Source organism: Lagenorhynchus albirostris, chromosome 10, assembly GCF_949774975.1.
Source record: "Lagenorhynchus albirostris chromosome 10, mLagAlb1.1, whole genome shotgun sequence".
NCBI lineage: Eukaryota > Metazoa > Chordata > Mammalia > Artiodactyla > Delphinidae > Lagenorhynchus > Lagenorhynchus albirostris.
This window is the reverse complement of record NC_083104.1, coordinates 18,971,942-18,989,623: the sequence shown is the minus strand read 5'-3', so window position 1 is coordinate 18,989,623 and position 17,682 is coordinate 18,971,942. Positions and strand designations below refer to the sequence as shown.

The 17,682-nt window shown below is 43.9% G+C and overlaps 1 protein-coding gene across 2 annotated transcripts; it reads right to left on the bottom strand.

Moving 5' to 3' along the window:
* Positions 1 to 12,416, bottom strand: PROK2 (prokineticin 2). 2 transcript variants are annotated; one of them, XM_060163890.1, is made up of 4 exons: positions 12,321 to 12,416; positions 8,760 to 8,885; positions 1,595 to 1,657; positions 1 to 105 (listed from the first exon to the last, which is right to left on the bottom strand). In XM_060163890.1, exons 1-4 carry the CDS (start codon positions 12,414 to 12,416, stop codon positions 1 to 3), a joined length of 390 nt encoding a protein of 129 aa, XP_060019873.1. The 2 variants fall into 2 exon arrangements, with proteins under 2 accessions (XP_060019873.1, XP_060019874.1); XM_060163891.1 differs by lacking the exon at positions 1,595 to 1,657.
* Positions 12,417 to 17,682: the final 5,266 nt, after the last annotated feature.

The following is a 17,682-nucleotide window of genomic DNA, read 5'->3' as shown; positions in this document are numbered from 1 at the left end:
TTACTTTCGGGCTAAACAAGTATATCGGTTAAACGAAGTCCGTGAACAGGCTAAGCCGGGCAGGCATGGACACGTGTGATGCATTCTCCGTCCAAAAAATGGAACCTAAAATAAAAAAGAAAACTGAGTCAGAGCAGGAAATGTTAAAAAACAAAAACTTTGTTGAGAAATCTCTTTGAATAATAATAGCTAGTGTTTACTGAGTATTAACTATTCATCAAACAACAGGCTCAGCATTTTTTTAATGTATTATCCTTTTCCATCCTTACGACCACTCTGTGAAGATGGCAAATACTTTAATTTACCCATTTTACAGACAAGAGACTGAGGCACAGAGAGATTAGGAGCTTGCCCAAGGTCACATATCCAGAACTTGAAGCTTGGCTGGCAGGGGGAGCTGAGGGAACAAGCTTTTAACCAGCAAGCTACACTGCCTTCTACTTGTTCTCATTTTAATTCTTTTTAGAGCGTCCTGTGACTGCAGCTCCTTGAGAAGAACATAACATTATGGGCACAACCACATGTATACAGTGAGCAAATAAAAATTCACTGATAATGAGAAATATATAAATTCATACATTTCTGCAAACATGTGAGGGAGTTCCCTGGTGGTCTAGTGGTTAGGATTTGGTGCTTTCACTGCTGTGGCCTGGGTTCAATCCCCGCTCAGGGAACTGAGATTCCGCAAGCCGCACAGCGCGGCCCCCCAAAAAAAAAAAATCTATAAAACCCCCCCCAGAAACCATTCCTCCCCCTCACCACCAAAAAAAAAGATGTGAGACGAAGTCAAAATTCTGGGTGGGGCAAGGGGATAATAAGAGTAAAATTAGGGAAGGAGGCAAGCTCGATTTGCAGAAATGCAATAAAGCAAACCTGGGCTTAGGGAGAACCAGCAGTGAAAGGTCAGCTTCATTCCAAGAGCTGTTCAATTGCTATTTCTAAGAGCCCTGCTCATCATGTCTTGGGTGAAGCCGGGTTGAGGAGGGTCAACCAGCAACTGGGGTGGTGGTTCTTTGTGCCGCGGCAAGTGGAGGACCCTCAAAACACGTATGCTTTCTAGAGGCAAAGAGCAAAAACCATTCTTCCCCCTGTAGGGGTGGTGCTCTCTTGAGAACCTGCAGTGCTTTGCAAGGGATAGGGAGAAAGTTTAACCCCAGGCCTGGAGGCAATGGATATTCAATGAAATGGGATGACAAATTACCCGATCCAGGGTAATATGAGAGAGGCCAGCTCTTACAGACTCATGCCTCCGGGATCCTTCTACAGTTTCCGCAAGGCACGGAAATGCATCCTTCCCGCCTCCCAACTCTTCGGTATCATTCTAGCGTATTTCCTATTCTTTCACCAAAAGAGGCCGCCCCACACCAGTAATCTGTCCTCAGGAGAAAATTGAGATGCATCTTCCAGATGCCCTCTAAATCATTTCTTTATACATCAAGCAGAAGGCTGTCTGCAGACAGTGGCAGAACCATTCTAACCTTATTGTTAGGGTGCACTGATTGGATGGACCCAATTCTATGGGTGTCCAACAACGGTCAAGGCTGATTACTCTGGGCGTTATCTTTGGGTGCTCCCATGCTTGTGTTCTTCTTACCTCCTTTTTCCTTTTTCTTCTCTTCCTCTTTCTTCTTTCCTGCCTTCCATTTCCAAAATGGTTCTGGAAGGGCCAGGGAGATGGTTGAGATCATAAATACACAGGGAAGAAAGGGAAGCAGTAGGACGGCAGGGGAGGTATGAGGTGGACAGGCAGAGCCATTCCAGTTCCGCTGTCTTTTTGCAAGAGCATTATTTTCAAGGCTCTAACAACAGCGTCTACTCGGGGGCACCTTGGCCATCGGCTCCATGCAGACGCGTGCTAGAATGGTTCTGTCACTGTGTGTGTCGAAAGGCCCACGGATAGCTGGCTCATGTGTTGCCCCCGAGACTACGTCAGAGGAGGTGGAGGCAGCAGGAATGGCCTGGACAATTACAAGTGGATGGTATGAGATGCCATAACTCATGACCTTTATGATCCTCTCGTGACCCTGAGATCTGAGAGATTCCTTTCACCGAGCCCCAAACGACTACACGAACCAATGGTTCTCAATTTGGGGTGATTCTGCCCCCAGCCCCCCAGGGGACATCTGGTAACGTCCAGAGACATTTTTGTGTGTCACAAATGAGGAGAGGGGGCAGCACTACCGGCCCCCAGTGGCTACAGGCCAAGGATGTTGCTAAACATCCCACAACTCAGGGGACAGTATCCACAGCAAAGAATTATCTGGTATAAAAGAATGCCAAAAAAATGTCAACGGTGCTGAGGTTGAGAAAAATGAACACAGACAGCGATATCCAAGGAGCCTGGAACGAGTGAGCTCTAACTGTAATAAGGGTGTCAAACTGTATCCGTGGAGAACGCCAAGCATGTGTCTTTTATTCATTCATTCAACAGGCATTTACTGAGTGTCACCAACATATCAGACCCTACTTTAGGTGCTGCAGATACAGTGACGAACCAAACAGGAAAGGCCTCTGCCCTTCATGGAACTTAAATTTTAATGCAGATACCCAGTAAGATAGTTTCAGGTACTCAGAAGAAGTGTCCTCTTGGTTTCAGTGTGGTGCTCTGTGCATCTCGACACCATGGTCACTCTTTGGCTTGTCACGTAGGTCGTCCTCAGCAAAAGTAGCAGAAAAAAGAAATTAACGCTGGCGGCCTGCCACGGGCCGGGCCACATCAGGGCATCATGTATGAATGTCACACCAAAGCAGGAGCCAGATTTCTGCCTCGCTTTGACACAAGCCAAGTGGCCTCCTCTTGAGGTGAATTAACGCACCTGACTGAGGTCAGCCAGCTAGAAAAGGAACGTGTCACAGTCAAACCCAGCTCCATCTTCTTCCAGATACCACCAGGCCCAGACTCCAGGCTCTGGGAAGAAAGGGACTCTTGTCTCTGAGGACACAGCACTCTGCTTGGTACACAGGCATTTAACAAATATTTTCTCGAGTGTGTCCTAACTCCTGTGCCCACCACAAGCTGTGACCTCCCTGAAGGTAAAGGGGTGACCTTCTCAGGTCCTGGAGCTCCCCCTTCACCCCAAGCCCCCCTGCCTGGCACTGATCAATGCCACCAAACTCAGAAGCCAAAGCCTCTCGCTTACATAGGGTCCCTCCAGGGTCTAGGAGGGGCCCTGGCAACGTGCTCACTAGGTCGTGTGCTTTTGTGAAACCTTCAAAAATATCTTTGTGTTATTCTTTTTCTTACCGAGAGCACCAAGATTGTGGAAGCGTCAACCTAGATCTGCTCCAACTGAACTTAACATAATGATTAGATTGTCCTGCAGGTCCCTTTATACCTGAATGCCCTTTTCTTCTTTTTATGCTTTTTCAAGATCCAGTCTGTGTTTCTCCCTCCTTCCTCTGAGCCCTTCTTCACTGGACCAGCCTGTAGCAGTTTCCTCCTCCATCTATGAGCTCTTAACCACACAGACCACGACTTCTGACACGATACACCCCACAGATAACTTGCCCGTTTCTTGACTGGTCCATTCACAGCTACTTCTACATTCACTGTATGACAAACCTAATAGGTGTCTGACAGTCACACATGCATGAGAAAGTGTTCATGGAAGATGCATCTTCAGATGTACAAAGAGAGCCAAGGAGCTCATCACTCAGTACCAACTTGATGGTTTACTTTACAATCAACTATACACTCAAGCCAATGTTTCTATTAGTCTAGGTTTCCAACCAGCAAATTCTAGAAGTTACCGAGGCAGAACCTTCAGCACTCTTGAGAAGGCATGATTCCCAATACATTCGCAGCACTTTTAAAGAGAAAGCAGTCCTGATACGAAACAGAAGTATTATTCGTGCTGTCTCTCGAAACAGAGTCAATTGTGTAAAAGAAGGAAACATAATGGGACACGTGCAGAAAAGCCTAGTCACGTGACATAAAGAGTACTGGCCCTATTATAATTTTAATCTTAATAAAATCAGGCTTGCTACAACTTTTTCAATAGAAGTACACAGCTCAAAAAAATTCAAATGGTATAACAGTGCATAAAATAAAAATGACAAGTCCCACAGCTTCCGGTTTTAATAGCTATGCAGAGTGCCACCGTATCTTAATTTGGTAAAGTTCTAAATTGTTTCTTCTAATTTTTTTGGAGTAGGTATATACTCACATAACCCTAAATCATGCAGTACGTTATCTGCTCCCATCCTGTGAGTAGAGGGTTAACCTGGGGCCTGGGTTGATGGAGGCCGACCTGACATGGACCTGGGCCTCCCACTGCAGTGTGTCCCCAGAGAAAGTAAAGAAAAGCAGGGGATGGTGGGTCAGCCTCACTGGTTGGGTGAAACTGCACTTGAGTTGGGGGAGCCTTGAGCCTCTGGAACTAGGGGGATCATAAAAGATTTGCAAGAAATGAGTGGTAGTTTCTATGAGTCAAGAGGACACCCCCGACACACACACACCCTGGCAATCACGTATGGCAGCCACAGCACCTGTGTGGACGAGAGAGCAAAAGGAGCTGTGTGCTCAGGGAGCTGATGAGTTCCCAAGGAGGCGAAGATGCTGTACTTCCTAGGTTGTGTCCTGTAAGGCTAAGTAAATGAAGTATTAGACAGGTGTGCTCAACCGGGGTGATTCCAGCCGCCTCCAACACCCCCGTCCTCCCTGCCCAGGGAACACGTGGCAATGTCTGGCAGCACTTTTGGTGGGCACAACTGGGACGGGGTGCTACTGTCATCTAGGGGGGTAGAGGCCAGAGCTGTTGCTAATAAACATCCTACAATGCACAGGGCGGCTCCTACAACAAAGAGTCATCCAGTCTAAAATGTCAAAAGAGCCCAGGTTGAGAAACCCCGTATTAACCTAAAGCATATTCATGTCCTGTGAGTCTCTCTGCCAATCTGAACCTGTAATCATGGGCATGAAGCTGTCCTGAGAGAGCAAATGCAGACAGTGGCTCTGGACATCTGTGACAGCAAATGAGCATACTTTGTTTCTTCCACCCATCTTTCGCTAAATTTTGCACTTATATTAGTTATATTTTAGTCAGTATTAAAAAAAATTTATACTCTATTCGGAAATTATAATGTTTCACCATAAGTTGGTTCTGAAATAGAAACAGCTAATAACTTTTTAATTCTTCCTTTTTTTTTTTTTTTAACATGAACAAGACCCAGGTTTTAATCAGAAATTTTTTGCTTCAGGAAAGGAAAATGTATTAGCCAAGTTTTAAAGTGCAGCTCAAAAATAAAAATAGAAAACCAAAATGAGGGCTAAAAATGTTAACATAAAAAATGGAATGAAATTTAAAAACAAGATTAATTGTTTGAAGGAAACATAGTTGTTAAAATTTTTTGATAAAATAATAAGCAATAAGAATAAAAGTACTAGTCACATAATTCTAAACTTCCAAAGCCAATGGGTAATCAGAATGGGATGGACATGGCTAATCTTTATAAACTCCAGAAGTGTGGGTATTAATAGAAACGAATGTTTCTTAAACAGCAAAGTATTCCCAGTAGACAAACGATTTAGTAATGCATTCTTAATTGTTAAAAAACTAATTGTTAAAAATCAATACATGTTAAAACTATTATTTGCCTAAAAATGTCTTTAGAAAACAGGCATCCTATTCTTTTTAAGTAGACATATTTTATTCTATTTTTGAATTATCAAATGTGAAGTTAAAAACTTTACAATTACAAAACCGTAGCCTAGCAGTGACTGTAAACTCTACAAGCTAATTGATACAGCTGAGAAACAAAACAGTAAAATAAACTCAGGGGCCACCAGTTTCTACTTAAAGGTCTCAGTTTCATTCATCAAATACTGTTCACTTTATCAAAATAAACAAACATCTGTGGCTAATGTCAAGACCAAACCAGAATGGAAAGTTTAAAATTTGAGTAGGTGTAGTCCTCACCTATTCATAGCCCGTGTTTTTAAAGCACCAATACCTGGGACCACAGTCAGAGTTAATCCACTTTATTTTTTAACCAAAGAAAAAGAAAACAGGGAGGTAAAAGTAATAAACACATCGCATTAAAAAGAATTTTCTATCTACGTTTTTACCATCTACTAATGAGCTCTAAAACTTCAGAGTGGAGTTTCACCAGGATATGTTTATTAAAAAATGTTTGTTCTTGAGTTGTTTTGAATAGAATATAATTGAAAGATACTCCGGAAGAACTAGATTTTCACCGGGATAAATTTCACCCAAGACAAGTAACAACTCTGGGACTAGAACTCGGTCATTGAAATGACCTATGAAAATGTGTTTTCAAGACAGAAAAATAACCCATATGAAAAGCTGTAACATCGAGGTCTAGAAACACATTTCAAGTGGGCATCTGAGAAGGGGGTAAGTTCAGATCTGACATTAAAATCTTATTTTTTCAGTACTTCAGTTCTTTTATCACTTAATTCTATTAGGAAAATCCTACTCGGTTATTATAGACTTCGTTATTAAGTGTGATAAAAACACAGCACAGAGATGTCCCTGGGTTTACGGCAGGAGAATGACTTTGTTTCCTTTCAGAACTGACCTTGCACTAAACCTCAACTAGAAACTAGACGAACCCGGGGAGGCAGAATCTGGTTCTCTTGTCAAAATATCTCAGATTTGGAAAACTCACTGGAACTACAGGATGAGACAGGGGCCAACTTTGGACCACTGTCCCTCATCTCAGTGAGCATCTTCCCCACACAAACCAGTTCGGGTTAACTGCACTGAAAAACATGTTCAAATTAAACACGACGGCAGCTTTCACGGAAGTAGAAGAATATAGTGGTTAAGACCACACAGACAATGGAGCATCAGACAGAAGTGAAATCCACAGCCTGCCCTCTGACCTATCACCTTGGGACCTCAGCCACTCACTGAGCCCCTCTGTGGCCGAACGTTGTTGCACGGAAAATAGGACAAAAGTAAATCTTTCTTCGCAGGCTTCCTGTGAATATTACCGTGAGAAACACATCCACAACACTTAGTATCCAGTGTCTGGTACACCACTGCATCCAACGAGCAGCAACTAGTACTGTGATTCATACAAAAATAGTCCCCCAGAATGTGTCACTCTTCACTCGCTTTAGCAAACTGGCCCCAAGATTCTCGTACCTGGGGCACACGTGAGGTTATACTAACACTGTACGAAGACAACGTAAGTCTTAAAGGAGGGTGAGTTAAGAGTCAACTTTTCAGCAACAGCGACTCCAATGGACAAAAGATGACTCTCGTTGGATAAGGCAGATGATAAAAACTGAGATCAAGGTCAAAGGCGGCTGGGGCTTCACCATCCCTCCCCACCTGGGGTGTGGAGGGGTGGAGTCTGGCACAGAGCCAAACAACTAATGGTTTAAAACATTTCCTGTCTCAAAATGGCCAAGAATAAAAGGTGCATATCATGCTTACAAACGACGAGACCGGCTCACAGGGAGGAAAGGTCTAAACACAACAGGAAGTATTTCTCAAGGAAACCACAGGAGAGCCCAATGCCGTCTTCAGATGGGTCCAATCAACCAGGGGCCCCACTACAGCGCACAGAGCGAAACCCAAGCCAATATACATCCTTCCTTATTTCATTCCAAGAGAGTCAAAATATTAGCTGTTATCTGTAACTCTGGAGGACGGGAAAGATGTTTGGCACTACTACAGTTTTAAACCCTAAGCCGCATGTGGGGAAAAAAAAAAAAAAAAAAGAAGCAGAAGGTGGAATCTAGCTTGCTTTGAAAACATTCAACCTATTTTAAGACGAGAGGATACCACGTGTAGAGAGAACACTGCAGGCGACTGAACTCGCCGCCAACGAGCCACCAGGCCTGGGACTTGTCCTTCAGCACACACCCCTGCCCCTGCACCCCACGTAACTGTTGGGTAAATGAAGACGTACCACTAGAAGAGCAAGGCACCTTCAACCTGGCATCCCTGGGGTATCTGGCTGTACTCATACTGTATTTCAAACGTTTTGAATCTGAAGGGCAATGATTCTCCAGGCTCCACAAACTTCTCTGCTCTCTCCTGCCTGCCACCCACCCCCTTCCAGATGTCTCGTACAGCTGCCCGACCCCTGCAGTCAAGAGAGCCTGCAACCCCTGGGGACACAACCTCTAAAGCCCTGTCCAGTCCTGCCATTGGTCCTGCCACTTCTTGGCAATCACTTTTCAAAAGTGGTGTCAGGGCATTGTGATATTGAGCTGTCAGATAACAAACCGGCACGCTAAATATCATGGACCTCCACGGTTGTGAACAAGGCATCCTGTGGAGAGAGTCAAAATAGAGGACTTTCAAGTGAAGGTACAAGAGTGACTGCATCATGGATGATTTTCTGCAAAAACCAAAACACAAACTTATTTACTTCTGCCTTTTCGGCAGGTCTGATGTTAAACATCTTTTCAAGAGCGTGCATACTCTGATTTCTGCAAAGCAGCATAAACTATATATGTATCTATATATCTATATATATAGATATATATATATATATCTTCTAAAGTTTTTTAAGCAAATTTAAGTGTTTGAAATTATTTTCATGAAATGCTTCTAATGCCACGAGAAGCATGATATGTAAATGATTAATAGAATAAGGATGGTAAAGGATACAATTCTCTCAAATGGAAAGGGAAAGGAGTGAGGAAGTGGTTTTCCACTTCAGCTTCTGATTCCCAACTTCTAGCACGTTACCCTGGGTTTCATGTCACACAGGCCTTGCTCAGAGTTGAGTTACTGTAATGTAAGAGAAGCACCAAGAACACAAATATATATACTAACTTTACGAGTCAGCGGATGGCAGCTGTCTCCCACTTTGCCCATCGGTGTGCAAATCCGTATGCTCTTAACCCAGATACTAACAGCACAGCACATGCCTCCACCACACTGGGGGTCCTTGTCGCAGGCCTGAAATGTAATAAGCAAACACATAAATACAGATAACAGGAATGACTCAGGCTAAGGGGATCTAAAATTAGCAGCAAAAAAAAAATGCCCTTTTAATATCCAACCGCTATGATTTTAAGAATCTTACATATAAAAAAAGAAGTGTTATCTTCATTTGCTTGAACATATTTACAACAAAATCTGACCAGAAGTGATTTTCCCACTTGGGTTAAAAAAAAAAAAAATCACCTAAATAATGGCCCACACATTATGAAAATCTTAAACCACAAGATTTTTAAAAAACAAAATGAGCTCTTTTTTTCTTGCGCTTTATGGATGAACCGGCTCTGAATTTGAAGAACGTGTCTATATTAGTCTTTTACCATACATGGCCATTAGGAACTCCATAAATCGAATCACAAGATTTTATAACTATTAACTGCAGAATACATTGGGCCCAATTTTAAAAAGGGATTTAAATGGTCTCTAAATCTGGCATGAAATACTCCAGACCCATAAAGGCACTGATGTCGATTTTTGAAATACTACTCATTTTCTCTTTCAAATATTTGCATTTTGGTTCACGAGATTTGATGTTTCTCACACCACTGTCTTGATTTTCACCACTTCCTTTTGAAAGAAAGAAATCTCACAGGTTGAGAATGGACAGACCAAGACTTTTTGCCTTATATTACTCTTTTCTGGGTGAGTAACCTGCAAAAAGGAAATTATTGGCTTCGGATATACATATGTGTACATTACAAAATTACCTGAACTATCCTATAAGATCCATCAGATTTAGAAATGCAAGCGACAGATGCAATTATCTACAGTGATTACGCAAGACTGTTGTTCCTGATATAAAAAATTGTAAATACATATAACCAAAGAATTAACTATGGAAGAATTTCCATACTTGACTAAGTAGAAGTAAATAATGAAGTCTAAACTTATTTGCATGAAAACAGATCTGAAGAACTATTCTTCTCTCCTAAACCAACCATAAACAGGATGCTTTGTCTGAATGGTGTGCAGTAATGTTTTGCTAGTGATAAGGTAAAAGCAACCTGTACTATATACGTAAGAAGCTAAAAAGTGTATAATTTAGACACAAATTTTAAATGTAGATTTCATGGAAACAACTAAAACACTTCTTCAGAGTTCTTGGTTTTGGGGACAGCTATAACTTCTCAAAATGGAAATATATGGGCACACTCTTATTCACTATTTTTTCGTTAAAAGTGATCAGCTATCTTGCTTTAGAGTTGGTTTTCTTTCCTCCATAAGAATTTTTTCTCGAGCTATTTGAAACAAATATCTGGATTTAAACTACAATTTTCATCTTGGGGTATTTGAACATTTATAGGAAAATATATAAACATCCCCACTTTTCCAATTTTTATTTGAATGCCAGAAATCACACATATGTAGCCATTTTACATTCCATAAATGAGACGTTCAATACTCGATCTTTTCCAATACTGCCTTAACAAATTTATGTGGCCATATAAATCAATCTAAAAATAACTACATATACTACCCCCCCCAAAAGTAAATATTTAAGGTGGAGGTTTCAGGCAATATTTTACTTCAACAGATGCTCAAGAGCAGGAATTCTGAAGCCCCACTAGCTCTTTTAATAAGACAATCAAAATTCAGCCAAAATCTCTTAAAATTCAACCAATCACTTGGACGTTTAACAGCCTAGAGATGACATATCTAGATAAGTTATTGAGTTTTTTATTTGACTCCAGATGGTTCCTGTCATGGAAACATAACTACATTTCTTTATTGCCATGTTGTTTTAGATAAATTTTTTAAATTCTTTTTTTTTGGTAGCACTGATTTAAAACAACAAGAAAAACAGCACACATAATTATATAATAAGCCCAGTCTAAACCTTAACAGATAAACATTCAATGTGATAAAATTTCATTTTGTAACACAAAAAGCTTCAGTTCTCAGACATACAAAGAATTGCATAGGTTTATATATTTTTAATTAGACAGCTGTTTCCTAATGCCCTTCATATTTAACCCACTGCTGATCTGTTCAAATAGTGTTGTCTTGTGAATGGAACAAAAAGATACTTATATCACAAAGGAATCTGGGACTCAGAGGATTAGGAGAAATTTAAAATGAGCCAGCAGGGGAAGAGGGGGGAAAAAAACTCATCAGGTTTCAATTCTCATGTATTCGAAAGACCTGTAAAAACTCTTTTTCAACCACAGGGACTGACAAAGCTATTCAAATACATTTGTAAAAATCTCTACAAACTATTCTAATAAATATCACAATGCTTATAATTAAGCATCTCTTGGCTGTCACCCAAATATCTATTGGCTGTAACCACATACTGTTCTAGTATGAGGACTTTTAATGTGCTATAAGCCTATTAACCAACATGGAGACAATAGAGCTTAATTTTCTCAAGACGATGACATTTCCCTTAAATTTAAATGTTATTTCATTATCTGCGTATCATCATTTCAAACACACAAGTTTTATTTAAACCCTATTGTGTGCACTTAGATATCTGAAATAATTTAATGGAGGTGTAAAATAATTTCAGACTTAAAAAAGAAGAGTAAAGCATTTAACAATCAGGAAATGGTAGCGATTTTGCATTGTTGACGTAGACTAGACATTTTTATCTTGTGCTGTAAACTCATCCTTCGGATCCACACAAAGAAAACTGTTGGACGCAGAAGAGACCTGAACTAGTTCCTGCTTGTACAAATGATGAAGACATCTCTCTAAACTGCAACATCTATATGGCAACCTACTCCAGAATTAAGCCAGAGCGCTGGAGGTGCTTTACCAATAACTGGAAGTGGAAAACTTCTACAGGGAGAACCTCGGGACGCTGGAAAAACAAAAACAAACAAACCAAAAAACCTGGAACCCAGAAGGCAGCGTCCACATTGCTTTTCAACGTGCACATATGTCCTCGGACCAAGTTATTTCCAAGGGTTTTTGCGGAGGATGCCTCGGGGAGCAAACTCCTTGACTACAGAATTCAGGCTCCCGGGATTTGGGGGTACTGGTCTTGCCCCTCTGCATTTCAGGACACTAAAATTTTAAGGACAGAGGCTGGAACGTCTGGGGAAAGTGCTTGAGAAAACCGCGAAAGGAAACTTCTTTCAGCTTAAGAGAAAAACAGACCAAACACGAGGAGAGAGGGGGAAGCAAGCGGGAGAAGGTGTTGATGCAGGTGATGAGGTGAGACTGTGGTCACTTTTTCTTCCAGGGAGCGCCCGATGTCCCGGCCGTCCGCGGGTTTGGGAGCAGGGCACTTTTCCAAGTGCGCCAAAGGGCGACTGGAGCAGGAGTCCCCACCCGGGATGACCCTCCCGGTGGCCCCCGCCTCTCCGTTGCGGTCGCCACCCCGCCCCCCACCCGGTGCCTCTAGGGCGCGCGCGACCCGGGCGGACAGGTGCACCGGGGGCCGCTTACCCCGGTGATGACGGCGGCGTCCCCCGCGGGGGGCTTGAGCAGCAGCGGCGGCAGCAGCAGCAGGAGCAGCAGCGGGGCGCAGCGCGGGCTACTCATGGCGCCCTCGGGCCTGGGCGGCGGTTGGGGGGCCGTTGGGGGCGCGCGGGTTGGAGCGCGGAGCGGCTGGCTGGCGGGCCGGCGTCTCGCGCGAGCCTGCCGGCGGCTATAAAGACAAGCTCCGCAGTGACTCACACCGCCACCCGGGCAGCCGCACGCGCGGGGGCCACGGCGCGGGCACACCTCCCGCGCCCACCCGGCCCGGCCCGGCCCGCGTCCTCACCGCGCACGTGCCGCCGCGGGCCCCCGCGCCCCCGCCCCGGGCGCCACGCAGGCAGCGCCCGCCGCAGCCTTCCGCACGCGCCCGCATGGCTTTTGTGGTCGGGGACACCCTCCTCTGCTGTCCTGGTTTCCCCAGTTCCACGTGCTCAGCGCCGCAAACTTGCAGCTCATTTGCTCTCCAGATGTTTAAGGAGCGCCTACTACGTGCTAGGCGCTGTGGACACACGGGGGGGAGCAAGGGAGGTGATAAGAACCGCTCAATTCGTTCATTTTTGTATGTCATCTACTGACCCTCGGTCCGTCCTTAGGGTCCAGTAATCGAACAGAAAAAGACATCAAACAAACGCCCTGGGAACTTGGAAGACGGGGGTGGGGGTGGGGGGAGAACAAAGGGAGGGCAAAATTACCCACATCCCTGACGACACTGAGGGGGTCTGTGCTTCCAGCTGTGGGAGTCCAATTTCTTTCTTTCATTTCAAATGCTGTTCCTTTCTGCTCACATCTGTTCCCGACCCTCTGCTCTCTGATTTTCCTCGCATGCATTTTCTCTCTTTAACATCGCGCCAGCTTCAAGCAGAGCAATTCAGAATGATGCCAAAGCAGAATGAGATCGCCAGGCTTCGGATGCCAGCCTGAGGCCCCTTAAGCTCTGGGTAGGCAGCTCTCTCTTTTACTTTCTAGCCCAAGATAATCACCCTTCAGTCTTTGTAAGATGCGATACGGCGGTACTGGGATTCGTTCATATGTGTCAACATGACTTGAGTGCCTACTGGGTTCTAGGCCACCTACGAGAGGACCAGTGACAGATTTGCCTTCCACCTGTGACCTCGAGCCTAGCTCCAAGAATCTCAGACTGTTCTTCCTCAACGAAATTGATTTCAAGAAATCCTAGGTGTGACCATACCAAACTTGCTGCCACCGAAGTTTTGGGAAGCCCAACTTTCTTCCTGAAACCTCAACTTTCCCTGGTCTCAAAAGGACCACAAACTGTTGAAAAGCAGATGCGTCTTCCAGCCTCTGTAATAAATGCAGTGAGGAGAGTGGGGACAAAGTTACTTTCAGACTGTGGGGCTCCCCCATGGCAAAGCATTCAGACTAAACGTGGAAAAACAAAACAAAAAAAACCAGGCAATTATCCTAATGAAAACAGCTGAGTATTTGGAAAACTAGATCTTTGATTTTAAAAAGCTTTTTCATGCGTGTTTTTATGCTTGAGAAACGTCTTGAAAGAGAAAGCAAATAAGCATCAAACTTTTTTTTATGTTTTAAAAAATTGTTAAAATTGGATCCACGATAAAATAAGTGGGAACAGTAGCAAGTGACAGATTGGTGGAAAGTTTCCTTTTCCAGTCTCCATGCCAACGCCAGCATTGGAATGCTGCTGGCTAAACGTAAAAACCAGTCAACAAGGATTTTAACATTCCTACAACTTTTTTTTTAATGGTCTATTTCATATTTGTTACTACTGAACGCCAGCTTGGGTATTCCCTGCTTCTCCAAGCATAGAAAACCAGATACGTATTCATAGGAAAATCAGTTTTCAAAAGTAGATGTCTTCATACACTGCTGTTTGGAAAACAATCCTCATAAGGCTGTTTTGAAACAAGGTTGGAAACACTTAACAATAGGGTTGGTTTGGTTTCATATTGATTCTTTTGATCCTGCTGTTTCTTTTAATTGTTTTAATGCTTTAGAAGAGAAATGAAGGCCTCTGATATCACAGATCTTTGCATCCATGGCCAGGTTAGAAAATTGAAGTCTGAAAGGTAGTTCCATCTTAGAAAGATGAAAGGCTGAGTTTAATTAGTTCATAAATATCAGCTAGGAAGGCCATTACCGAACTAGAAATTGATGAGTAGTTTAACTATTCTGTTCTCTTCCTTACTGTTAAGTGTGCCACATGATCAATGCAGCCGTGGGATAACTATAGAAGGAGAAGCCAACTTTGTGTAGTTCGGAGTGTAGCCTCCCGTGTTCTAGCACACCATCGAGGCTCAGCTGAATTGAAGGGGCAGTACAGGAAAGTCCACAGATGCCAGGTTTGTGAATCAGACTGCCCTGGACTGGAATTCTCAGTGACCAGTGGACAAGTTGCTTAACTCTTTTAAAGCCTCTGTTTTCTTAGTTATAAAATGGATAAAAAAATACCAACCTCAAGGTATACAACCTCCATGGGGTTTAAAGATTATAATACCTTCAAGTGCTTAGCACAGTCCTTAAAACATACCGGGAGCCCTGTTACGCACTGCCTCTTATTAAGTCTCTTCCTTGGGTGTCCTCTGATAATGTCAGCCAACACGGATAGTCTTTTCTATCTCGCCCACCAGACTAGATTATACACTCGCTGGGCTGAGGATCCTTGCGTCTAATTTAGCACACACTCCTCTTGGCACACAGGCATTTGGCAGGCCCTCGGGAACTGGTGACCACTGAGAGTATATCCTATGGACGACAGTCTGGAGACGGGTTACAAGAAAGAGATATACAGTGTGGACACATTTAATTTACATGAGTCAATTAAATTTACTCATCGAAAAGCTAGAAGGATACATGCTTTACCTGGGGCAGTTGATTCAGCCTGCCACTCTACTCGGGGGACATGTGACTGCAATGAGGCAAACTAGGAGATACAAACCTCTGATTACAGTCACCCTGGGACTCAGGCTGACCAAGCCTCCATCTCAACATGTGCTTCATGATTGCCAGCGTAGGGTGGTGTCATGGGTTAAATTATGTCCCTGCCGAAAGCTGTTTTCAAGTTCTTACCCCATGGTACCTGTAAATATGACCCTATTTGGAAGTAGGGTCTTTGCAGATGTAATCAATTTAAGACGAGGTCCTACCAAATTAGGGTGGGCCTAAATCCAATGACTGGTGTCTTTATAAGAGAAAGAAGAGGGACACAAAGACACACAAACAGAAGGCCAAGTGAAGATGGAGGCAGAGACTGGAGCGATGCATCTACAAGGCAAGGAGCCCCAAGGATTGCCAACAGCCACCAGAACGGGGAAGAATCAAGGAAAGCTTCTTCCCTAGAGCCTTCTGAAGAAGCAGAAGAAGCACGGCCTTGTTGACACCTTGACTTTGGACTTTTAGCCTCCCAAACGGTGAGAGATTAAGCTTTTGTTGTTTTAAGCCCCCCAGTGGTGGTAAGTTCTCATGGCAGCCACAGGAAACTAATCCAGGTGCATGGAGCTGGAGGGTTGCACACCAGCTCTCAGATGCCTCTGCCTGGAATTGACACCTATCACTTCTGCTCACGTTTTAATGGACAAGGAGAAGTCCAAGGACTTAGTCTGTCTTCAAGGTGACAGACAATGCAAGTCTGTAATACACTCTGGTTTCTGAGGAGAACCAGAAGTCTGGTGGGCAGCACCATATTTTACAGGAAAGGAATCCTTCATGGCTTAGGACTCCTTAATGAGCACGTAATAGGGAAGAACCTTTGAATTCTATGACAAGTTAATCACTAAAGGGATGTTGCCTATAAGCTTAAATTATCCATGACGGCCCATATCTGGTAACCCTGCCTTCCAGGTAATGAGCAGTAAGCTGAAATACCTTTGTTTAGCTCTCAGGGAACATCCTGACCAGGCCCACCCGTGAATGACTGCAGGGAGGAAGAAATTAACACATCCCCTCCCAGAGGCTGACCGGGACCAGGAAATGTTTGACTTTACTCCCTCCCCTCTTAGTATAAAAGAAGCCTAAATTCTAACTCAGGCAAGAGGGTTCTTCGGGATACAAGTCCACCATGTTCCCGGTGTGCTGGCTTTCTGAATAAAGTCACTATTCTTTGTCCTAACAACGCATCTCTTGATTTATTAACCTGTTGTGTGGCGAGCAGTACAACTTTGGACTTGGTAATAAGCATAATGAACTTTGAAGGATACTAGTAATTATTATAAATGATAATGTATTATTTCCTTTGTGTTTTTTCCAGTTCAGTATTCCCTATACTAGAATTATACAAAGACTCTGAAAAAAAGTAAATGTAAAAACTATTTTCTTTTAGGCGGGTGGTAAACTGAAATTCATTTATTCAACAGACATCTACTAAGTACTTACGATACGCAGATACTGTGTAAGGCACTGGAGGTACGGTGGTGAGCAAAGCATGTGAATCCAGCGCCCTGGGATTTTATAGTCTAGTGGGAAGAAGGACATGAATCAAGTAATCATACAATTATGTAATTACAGGAAACATGTAGAGCACTAGGAAAGAGCATATGGGGAGACCTGGAGGTTTCCTTAAGCTAATGGTGTCAAAGCTGAGATCTGAAGCTTGAACAGGATTTAACTGAGATAAACGCGGGCAGCGGGAATGCGTGGCGGCTGGGCATTATTCCAGGCTGGGGAATTGCTTACTGGAGACTGGAAAGAGCATCCATGTTCAAGGAGCTGAAGAGAGGCCAGTGTTGCCCAAAGAACGAGTCTAAAGGGAAGTCTGGTACAAATGTGAAGCCAGAGCAGTGGTAGGGACCCAATACACAGCCTTTTGTAGGCCACGCTGAGGATCTTAGTCTGAATATGGCTGGGGAAGAAAGAAAACATAAGGATGGACCAGGCATGACGCAAGTAGCTTTTGGAAAGGAGACTCTTTTCCAGTACCAAACTCCTCGTGCCCCTACCCCGAAGCTCTTTGGGTGAAGGCAACTCCAACCTTCTGAGGATGACCTTGGGGCCACCGTTGACCTTCTCTTTCTCCCACACCCCCTGTCCAATCCATCTGGAATCTGACCACTTTTCCTTTTGTCAGGGCCACCCTTCTTCTTCTTCTTTTTTTCTTTTTGGCAGTACGCGGGCCTCTCACTGTTGTGGGCTCTCCTGACGCGCAGGCTCAGCGGCCATGGCTCACAGGCCCAGCCGCTCCGCGACATGTGGGATCTTCCCGGACCGGGGCACGAACCCATGTCCCCTGCATCGGCAGGCGGACTCTCAACCACTGCGCCACCAGGGAAGCCCAGGGCCACCCTTCTTGTTTGGAGCCATCATCATCTCCAGCCTGGATGACTAGCATTGCCTCCTTACTGGCCCCCTGGCC

What these genes read in the sequence shown, in the direction of transcription:
- PROK2 (XM_060163890.1), bottom strand. Translation starts at nt 12,416, where the DNA reads ATGAGTAGCCCGCGCTGCGCCCCGCTGCTGCTCCTGCTGCTGCTGCCG. An exon ending in ACGCCGCCGTCATCACCGGG is followed by an intron (nt 8,886 to 12,320) that starts GTAAGCGGCCCC and finishes ATTACATTTCAG; the next exon opens with GCCTGCGACAAGGACCCCCA. An exon ending in GAAGAAAAAGGAAAAAGGAG is followed by an intron (nt 106 to 1,594) that starts GTAAGAAGAACA and finishes TTTTTATTTTAG; the next exon opens with GTTCCATTTTTTGGACGGAG.